This window comes from Oxyura jamaicensis, chromosome 1 (genome assembly GCF_011077185.1).
Source record: "Oxyura jamaicensis isolate SHBP4307 breed ruddy duck chromosome 1, BPBGC_Ojam_1.0, whole genome shotgun sequence".
In the NCBI taxonomy this organism is placed as follows: Eukaryota; Metazoa; Chordata; class Aves; order Anseriformes; family Anatidae; genus Oxyura; species Oxyura jamaicensis.
Window position 1 is genome coordinate 203,144,333 of NC_048893.1, and position 9,616 is coordinate 203,153,948.

Here is a 9,616-nt window from a genome sequence, read left to right on the forward strand (position 1 = left end):
CCGCGGAGGCGGGCGGCGCGTAGCATGGCGAAGCGGCGAGCGGGCAGGGTTGGGTGCGCCGCGCTGGCACTGGTGTGGGGACAAGGACAGGGACAGGGACAAAGACAGGGACAGTGACAAAGATAGGGTCAAGGACAGTGTGTCTTCCCTTCCACGTTGCACGAATTTTCCCTTGTTTGCTCCTGTACAAATGCCCGTTATGGCGGTCTCTGCCCTCCCCCGTCAGCACAAGCAGACATTTCCCCCCACACACAGCCCCGCTGCCTTCCGCCATCCCTCCTCCATCCTCCATCCCCCTGCGGCTCCTCCACCGCCGGGGTTTCGCCCTACAACGCCCCAGAAGGAGAGGGGAAGGGCGGCGGAACGCGAGGTGGGGGCTGCGGGGTGCGGGGGGAGCGCTTTGGGCGGCGGACGCGGCCCCGCAGGGATGAGCGCGGCGGGGTCCAAGGTAATGGGGTGGGAGGTGGATTAGGTGGGAAACGAGGAGAAATGAGGAGACATTTCTTCTCAGAAAGAGCCGTCAGGCGTTGGGACGGGCTGCCCAGGGAGGTGGTGGAGTCCCCGTCCCTGGGGGTGTTCAAGGCAAGGTTGGACGTGGTGCTTGGGGACAGGGTTTGGTGGTGACATTGGTGGGAGGGGGTGGTTGGACCAGGTGATCCTGGAGGGGTTTTCCAACCTTAATGATTCTGGGATTCTGTGACAGGCCCTGATTCTGTTACTGGTGGGTCTGGAGGCGTAGGGCCCCCCCACCCCTCCCTGGAAGCCCAGGGACCACCCCAGTGCCACAGGGTCCAGGACAGCCCCCTCCCTGTCACCACCATCAGGGACCCTTCAGCTCTCCGGTCCCCCCCACCCCGTATCTGTCTGGTGGCAAGGTGAGGATGTTAACCAGGTGCAGCCCACCAGGACTGTAGTGGCAGCAAAGCCACGCTCCCTTTATCACTCTGCCATGGATGAGCTGCGTCGTCGCTGGTCCACGTGGAGAAAGAACAAGCCCAGGGGTTGTTCGTGTGGCTGTTGTAGCCTGGAGACGTTGGGGCGGTGCAAGGGACGAGTGGGATCTGTAACCACAGGGAGGAGGATCTCCTACCCCAGCTCCTTCCAAGGAAGGCGAGGGGGTGCAGGAGAAACTCGTTGTAGTCATCATCACCCTCCTCCTTTGTCGCTTGCCTCTGCGTTGTGGTGGTGGTGTGGGGAGCAGTAGCTGTGGGCGGGCTGGGAGGTTTGCTGGGGCGTTCAGAGGGTTTGGGGTGTTGTTTCGAGGGGTATATTCTGGGAAGTGCCGCTGAAAATTCACTGAGTTTGCTTTGTGACCCTGCTGCAGGTGCTCTGCCTGAAGAAGGGAATGCTGCTAAAGCAGGTGTTTGCTCTTAGCAGGTGAGTGGTTTGAAATCAAATCTATTAAATAAAACACAGGATAAAGGATTAAGAACACTCGATCACTGCTACAGACTGGGTCAGGAGACATATATGATTTTAAAAAGTACTTCTTGATAAGGAAAGTTTTCTAATTGTGGAGGGAAAACTTTCAGCTGATATCAGGGAGGTGAAAGACCTCTACCATGAGAAGAGGAGAGAGTCTCTGATAGCAGGATCTGATCAGTGGCTGATGGAATTGAGGCTGTGAGCCTTTGTTAATATAGCGTTTCCATAGCTGTGTGAGATTGGAGTTTTAATGATTATCTTGTTTCCTACAGAGCAGCAACACCCAGAGAAAGCCGTCTGTGTGCTGCAGGTAAGGCCTCTCATCAATCCCATGCAAGACAAATTTTACCTCCACAAATATTTCACATTTGAGTGTTCACATCTCCTTTTGATTTTTTTTTCAGCCACGTTTTGGCTGGTTAAATAATCCGAGCGTGTCCTGTTGTGCTTCCACCTATACCTTTTTTCTTCCTAACCTTTTCTCCTGTTTCCCCTTTCTTGGCGGAGCAGATGCTCCTGTTCGTGGCGTTACGCTGCAGGGTGGCACCAGCCAGCCCCTGTTGCTCTGTTGCTGCCCAGGAAGTGAGTTGTACCCACAGGAGGTTCCACTTTAACATTTGTTGAGCTGGTGGAGTCCTCTGTTTAAATTTGAAGTAGAATTTGATTTTGACGTGGAGGCAAAGAGTAACCAAGTGGCTTAGATCCTTGGTGCTCAGTTTCTCTTTGCTGTTCTGAGCTTCGTTTATTAAAATGAAAGCTGTTGAGGGTTTCATTTTACTCTGGAGAAGGAAGTATAAATAAAAGCTGATGCCATTTTGATTTGGCTTCCTAGCATGTGAATATTTGAACAGGCTGGATTTAAAATGAAGCGGGCCCAGATCCATCAGAACAACATCGCTGCTGTCATGTAAGGGGAGACAGATGTAACATTTCATTAGGATCCTCACCATCCACTGGTGCTGACAAGCCTGGCTTTTTTGTTTTGTTTTGTTTGCTTGAGAATTTGCCTGGGAAATGAGTCACTTTTAATCTCTGCCTCCCTTGCTGGTTGCTCACCGTAACCAACTGTGAATTGCAGCAAGCCTGCTGGGATGCACGGGCTGCTCGCGTGGGGCAGAGACCGCTGAAGCCTTGCTCTGATTTTACCTTCCCTCAAAGAACTAAGGACAAATTCTTGTCCCCAGGATGGATTCTGGGCTCGTGCAGCACCCGTGGCTGTTTGTTAAAAGAAGGGCTCTTTGCCTTTCGGCGTGTAACGTGTTTGCTCTGCTTTGGTTTTAAGGTGGTGCCCTCGTGAGTTGCCACAGACAGTACAAATCCCGTCCTACACACGGCATTGGGAAGTACAAACATCTACTCTCGAAGGAGGTAGGCGTAAAAACTCCCTTCCTGTTCTTGCTTTCACTGACCTGTCTATTTACAGGCCGATTAAAATGTTGGTATTATTAATTTTGTGGATGGTGAACCATATTAAAAAGGTAACAGTTTACTGCTACATCTCTCAGTGGAAAGAGTTACATCGCATGGAGCACAGCGCTGCACAAATGCTTTCTTTTCCCCACTACACTTGTTTAAATGAACAAGTAGCTTGGGAGGGAAGGATGGTTCCCGATGATGAATTTGACAAACCACCTTCGAATTATCGCCAAGCGTTGTGAGCAGCTCTTCTTTGCCTTTAAACTTTTAACATTCCCTGAAATTTGGAAGGAAGACAGTTCTTGCAGAATGAGGTAACGATAACTCATCCAGGGAGCTGCCTGGGAGGCAGGAGCTGAACTAAAAGCAGTTGGTTTGCTCATCTTTGCTTTCTCCTGGAAGAAATTAATCAGGGGAGGCGCGTATTTTCTGTGTGGCTTCTGTGGTTCTGCCATCCAAGAGCTGAGCTGCTCAACTTGAGAACATCTGCTAAGATAATGTCAGCCCAGTTTTATAGCCAGGGAAAGCGAGCACAGGTGGGCTGCGATGTGCTCAGCATAGTTCGAACCTCTGTCAGATGAGAGCAGCGCGGTCTCCTGTGATTGTCAGGGGTTAATGCAGTTGATTTCCAGCTGCCTTCAGAAAAAAAGATGCTTTTTTTTTTTATTATTCTTAATACAGGCTCCAAAGAGGAAAAAGGATAAAGTACAGATGAAAGAGATAGACGTTGGGACCGAATACGAGTACGGAGATGTCAATATCCAGATGACTTCCTACGATATGTGCCTCGTGGAGCATTTTGCTCAGTATGTGCACAAACTCTGCAACCAGTTCTCCGTCAGAGTGAGCGAAAGGTAGCAGGACCGTGGCTCTCTGTGTTTGTCATCCCTTGCAATCCCGCTGCTGTGTGGGGCTGACGATGATGCCGTGCGGTAAAGGGCACGAGATAATCTTTGTGATAGATTCCCACGTAGAAATCCACGTCTTGTGTCACCTGCCTGGTGTTCTCGGTTAGCCCTCTCGTTTGTCCGGGGAGCTTTTATTTATGTAAGGCTGAAACGGATTTGTTCGGGCACCGCCTGGACAAATCTCAAGGAAGAAGCAGCTTCATTCCTTGGAGGGGAAAAAAAAAAAAGCTTAAGCGTGTGGGTGCTGAGCCCAGGAACGCAGGCACAAATATTGCTGACTTCTGCTGCTGTTTTTTCTTTATGGTGTTTCACCCAGGCTCGTTCCTCCGCGCGTACACTGCGCAAAAAGCAAGCGGTGCTAAACAAACCGGCACGAGCTTGGGAAACCCAGGGTGAAGGTTTGGGGAGAGCTGCCCGCAGCGTTAGCTCAGCAGCAGGTGCTTTAGGAAAGGATGCTTCAGTTGCACGGCAGATCTCTGAAGCAGGTGCACCCCTGATGGCAGCTTTGATGGTTTGAGTGAGTTCTAAGAGTATCGTCGAGCTTCTTGGCTTCTGCAGCGCACCTGTAGATGCAGAGAAACACTCTGTTGCTGTCAGGAAGTAAAAATCCTAGTGGCAGTTACGTGAAACGTCCACCTTCGAGCGTACCGCTGAGCATAAGCGGTGGTTCTGGCTTCGTGCTGGTTAAACCTATCAAAAACTCCTTTTTCTTTCTGTCCATCCACTTTGCTGAACGGTCAGAGGCGGATCTGAGATCCTGCATCCACAGATCGCTTGTTTGGAGTCTCTCTGTGGCATCTTCTGCACTAAAAGCTGTGACACAGCAGCAGCTGCTGGGTAGCTCTCAAGAAGGATACGCAGCAGCTCTAAGAAATTCTAATTCTGTCAGCGGTGGTGTGCTTGAAAGGGAAAATCAGAGAAATCCCACGGCCTGAGGCTCCTGAAAGCGCTTCCGAAGCGAAGTGCCTGTACCTTCCAGCGCGCCTCTGCCCTCTGAGGCTGGACTTGATGTGCGAAGTTGAGGGCAGGCAGAAAGAAATGATTTGTGCTTTAAAAGCCTCGGAACTGGTGAGGCAAAATGTGGGAGAAGGTGGAGGTGGTGTGCTTTGCTCAGAGTGGTGTGGGAGGTCAGGAGCAGCTGTGGTGGTTCAGCCAGAACTTTTGCTGTAAAGCTCCCCTTCAATTATAAAGAAATTAAAAGTTCTCTTCCTGGGCTGATGTTTGTAGCTGAAAGAGGTTTCTCCTGGCTCTGGTGCTGCAAGCTTCTCCCTTACCTCTTTCCAGTAAAGCCCCCAGCTTCTGCCAGCGCTTGATTTGCAAGATACATTGTTTGCATAATTAACTTCTCATGAAAAGTTAATCTCCTTCCACGTTCTCTGCTGCTGGAAGTTGATTCATTCCCGTGAGGTGGTGCCAACCTCCCCGTCCTAAGCCCTGCCCTGTGCTTCCTGCAGCTACGCCATGCCCACCAGAACCAACGAAGTGCTGTTCCTGGAAGAGCGAGGTTCCAAAATGCAGGTGGACGCGGTCCTTACTACCCACCAGAGGGTTGTCCAGGTACGAGCTGGGGTCGGCTTCCAGTGCTGCGGTCCGTGTGCAGCACCTCCTCTCCCAGGCTCTCAAAATCCACTGGCAGCAGGAGCCAAGCCCCAAACTTTTGCAATTTGCGTGTAGTTCGTGCATAAATGGAAGCACAAAGAAGTCTAATTAGATTTCTTGCTAAAGGTTACTCAGAAAGTAGAAGACAGAGGAGGAGCTCCTGGATCGTCTGCCTCAGCCAGATACGTTACCTGTTTCATGCAGAGAGCTTGATAGAAGGGGTAGAAAAGGCACATTTCAGGAGGAACAATTGGGCAAACTTGATGAAATGTAAAAATACCGCCAGCATCGGTTACAAAGTTGTACAGCTAATTAAGTATTTCTGCTAAATGATTCTTTGAGGCAGACTGTTTCTCTAGAGAGTCAGCGTGAGCTAACGCTGGAGCTTGCAGGTTTGCCGTGGCACCTGAAGTAAAGACGTTCATACGTGGTTCAAACTCTTGGCATCTACTCCCATGCATCTATACAAGCACTTCGTTTATCCTTCCAGGTCAGCAGGTTGAGTTCAACGTTTGCTCCAATACTTCTGGAAATCATTCAGAGTAACCAGCCGGAAGGGGTCCACCTGTCAGTGAAAGAGGTACGTTTCATTTCACTCACGTCTTCGCGTTTACAAGAGGTGTGATGCTTGCTTTGAAAAGCACAGGACGTGTTCCTGAGGCCGCCAGCTCTTCCCTAGACTTAGGGATACCCAAAATCTCCCAGAACCAGTCCCTCACTTGACCTTTCAAAGACTGTTCCCTCTAACACTTGACGAGAGTTTTTATTTCCCATTTAGCCTTCTAGAATTAGTCCCGCAGGAAGGCACCTTCCCGGCCAGTCCCATGGATTTGTAGGGGATGGCAAGTTATGAGTTGTTTCCCTTCGCTCACGCAGATTCCCTGCAAGTCAGAAACCACAGCCACTTATCTGGGAATCATCGAGAATTTCACGGAGCAGAACCGGGTTGGGAAAGCCAAATACTGTGCCCAGTTTTGACAGAATTACGGAAGGAGTTCTGCTCGTTTTCAGCAGAAGGGGAGTTTTTAATTCAGGGAGTAGGTTTTGCAGCAGGAAGGGGAAGGCAGCACGCTAAATTCAAACGTGAAAACAGTTTCCATCGTTGGCCTCTGTAGAATATTTAATTATTTCCATATCTGCAAAGTGGAATATAGGAAGAGGTCTCTCGAGTCCAGTAATCGGCTTTGCTTTGGTCACAGTCCCATCCCTGCCTTAGGACTGCCTTTTTTAAATTTTGGCTGATGGCTTCGTCTCTGGAGGGAGAGCTGTGACATTGTGCCATTCGCAAAGTCATTGCGGTCTGAGGCAGGAAGCCCTTGGGAAAGACCCAAGCTGGCTTCGCGGAAGAGATTTGAGCTTCGGGATGCTCTTCTAAAATTCAGGAGAAAGGGGCACGCCTGGACGTCTTCAGCTGACTTCTTGAGCTCACTCTTCCAAAACATCATTTTTCTCTTGAAGAAAGCATAACTGGGTTTGGTAGCTGCACTTAACTCAAGGCCCCAGTTTTCTGCTCACCGTGTGGTAAATTTTGGTGTGGTAAATGCGCCTCCTCACCTCAGCAGACCCGCAGCAGGGAGCTGGGTGAGGAGGAGCCGACAAGGCTGAACTGCAGAGCGGCCGTGTGGTGACGACGCACGGCTTGGTGCTTGCCACGAAGGCATCCCGCTTGGTTCAGCTGGCTTTCATTTTACTCCTTGTTGATCCTCTTTAGGAGAGGTGTTATCTTCCTTTTGACTTGAAAAAGCACTCGAGGTGATCTTGACTTGCTTGTTTTTCACCTCCCTCCACAGCACACGGAAGCTGACTTCAAGAGCCGATTGAAGGCCCGACCCGAACTTGAGGAGCTGCTCGCGCAGATGAGCTGAGAGGAGGAAGAACACCCCGTCCGTTTCAGAGGCATCCCTGGGAACGCCATGCTTCTCTCGAGCCTCCAGAAGGTGGCTTTACGAGCACCGCATTGATAAATGTGTGACTTCAAAGAAATTTCCACTGTTGTCAAGCATCTTGTCTTAATAAAGACAATTTCATGTGTTTATAACCGTCTGTTTTTTTTTCTCTGTGGGGATGGGGTCCATGGTGAAATGTCGTTTTACTTCTCTCAGTTGTTCTGCTTTTTCTGCATGTTTTGCTTTTGTTTTGGAAACATTTCTGCAGGTTTCACCCTGCAGAAATCGCTAGGTCATTGTGCTAACCTGCACGGCTTGCTTAGGCAAATCTCTGTTCAAATTTAGAATCGAAGGCTTAAACTTCAAGACTTAGAGATCTAGAATTAGAGAACCGGTTGTCTTTTATCAGTCAGAAAGGTGGCAGCCAGCAGGGACTTTGCTACGAGGAGGAGCCCCTGTCCTCCCAGCCCAAACACAGACTCCTGCAGACTCTCTCCTGTCGCTGCAAGCAAATTCTCCCAGATGCTACTGATGTGGAAGGGCCCGTCCTCTTTTCTGCATCCGAAGGCTGGAACATCGTGTTATTCTCGTACAGCTGCTTAAATCAGAGCTTTGCCATCGTGAATGGAGCCTCAGAACCCTGGGAGGGTTGGGGATGATCATCCCCGAGCAGCTGAACAATCGCTGCTTAACAGCACAAAGCCTCAGAGGGCAGAGGCAGGAAGGTTGGAGCCGTTCGGCAGGCAGCGTATGCAAAATCACTGCTTCGTTTCTGATTCGCCTTTCACGCCATAAAGGACGCGTTTTCCCTTGGATCTCTGAAGTCAGTCTCCTTTTTACAACGGCCGTTTGGAAGGGGAGAAATTTGTGTGCCTTGGAAGGACCAAAAGCAAAGCAGGCTGGGGAATTGCTCAGGACCATGCCTCTTGCCCACGCTTGGGAAGGGAGGGCAAGTAAAATCTGAGTCTGATTCCCTTCTCGTGTTTGTTTTATGCGAGAGAACCTTCTCGTGTATTAGGGGGAGATGAGCTGCTGTTCTGAAAGCAGAATTAGGCCGAGTTCACCTCAAAGACAGACCCGTAAACTCAGCCCCATTGTTACAATGAGCACACTTAGCAAAATCAGGCTGCTTTCACCAGGAGCTTCCCAGTGTTGAGGATCTCAGCCCTGCAGCAGCCGGAAAGCCAGAGCATTTATTCTGACCGTGTCTAGGCTCCGCTACAGGGAACGAGACCGTGCCAGCTCTGCTCTCCCGGAGCTGCCGGCAGGTTCGGGAAGCTGAGCCAAAAGCTGGTCACGGAGCCACAGCCCGACAGCTCTGCGCCCCCACAGGAATACTGATCAGCTCTGGCACGCTGCTGGAATTCAACAAGAGACCGCCCGGCTCCTTCCCCCGGCACCAGCTCAGCACCAGCAGGACCGAGGCTGTCCCGAATTTGGCGGGGTATCGCCAAGGGTATCGCCGGGTATGGCCGGGTATCGCCACAAACAGGTCACAGCACCCAGGTTTCTGCTCCTTTCCTTCTAGTTCTAATTCCGAAATCCAGTGGCTAAGGCTTTTTATTTTTTTAGTTAGGCTGAGATGAGATCTGATCGTGCCACCTTTGGGGTATCTTACAACCAAGTCTGAGCCCTGACTTGAAGGATACTAAGAGGAAGTTAAAAAAAATAGGTTTTTTTGATGCGTTTCACTGGAAAATTATCAATTTCCCTACTCTCTCTGGGGACCTCTGATGAGAATGGGTATCTCCAGGAGCTGCCTCCAGCAGCACCGCTCTCAAGACCAGCTTCACTAAGGTTTCCTGACCAGGACTGAAAAAATTCCCCCAGTTTTGGGGTTTGGGCTGCTGAAACGCAGCCACTCTGCAGCCCCCTCCATGGGAAGCTCCCCCCAGGGCCAAAGCTGGGGGTACACTCGGCTTTCAAGGCAATAGGGGAAGATTTTAGGCCATTTTTGCAGCTTCTGGGCCTCAAGATGGGGCTGAGGCATCCCACCTCATGCTCCTGCACCAGGAGGAGCGAGGGGAGGTTTCGTGGCCCCAAAAGAGCCCCCAACCTCTTCCCTCCTGGGGCTTCCCAGAAGGTAGCACCCCCAAATCCCTGTCCCACAGAGGTGATCTCTGCCAGGAACAGCTTCAGGAAGGCGCGGAGGAGGGAAATCCACAGCAGGGCAGCGCCAAAGCCCTGTGTGGCCTGATGTGAGCCTGCCATTTTGGGAGGCTCAATGGGAAGCATTGAACACCCCGCTGCCTCATCGCTGGCTGCCCCAGAGTGAATGCTTTGAGTAAATCTTTGAGTAAAAGTCCTGTGAGGAGCGGCTGAGGGAACTGGGGGAGTTGGGGCTGGAGAAGAGGAGGCTCAGGGCAGAGCTTATTGCTCTCT

The 9,616-nt window shown here is 50.9% G+C and overlaps 1 protein-coding gene across 1 annotated transcript; it reads left to right on the forward strand.

Annotated features, from left to right (window-relative positions):
- Window positions 1-236: 236 nt before the first annotated feature.
- MRPL48 (mitochondrial ribosomal protein L48) lies at window positions 237-7,386 on the forward strand. Its single transcript, XM_035344122.1, has 8 exons — window positions 237-448; window positions 1,325-1,377; window positions 1,698-1,735; window positions 2,708-2,793; window positions 3,523-3,695; window positions 5,204-5,306; window positions 5,839-5,928; window positions 7,139-7,386. Exons 1-8 carry the CDS (start codon window positions 428-430, stop codon window positions 7,211-7,213), a joined length of 639 nt encoding a protein of 212 aa, XP_035200013.1. The 5' UTR covers window positions 237-427; the 3' UTR covers window positions 7,214-7,386.
- The last annotated feature ends 2,230 nt before the right edge of the window (window positions 7,387-9,616 follow it).

What these genes read in the sequence shown, in the direction of transcription:
- MRPL48 (XM_035344122.1), top strand. Translation starts at nt 428, where the DNA reads ATGAGCGCGGCGGGGTCCAAG. An exon ending in AAGCCGTCTGTGTGCTGCAG is followed by an intron (nt 1,736 to 2,707) that starts GTAAGGCCTCTC and finishes TTTGGTTTTAAG; the next exon opens with GTGGTGCCCTCGTGAGTTGC. An exon ending in TCCGTCAGAGTGAGCGAAAG is followed by an intron (nt 3,696 to 5,203) that starts GTAGCAGGACCG and finishes TGCTTCCTGCAG; the next exon opens with CTACGCCATGCCCACCAGAA.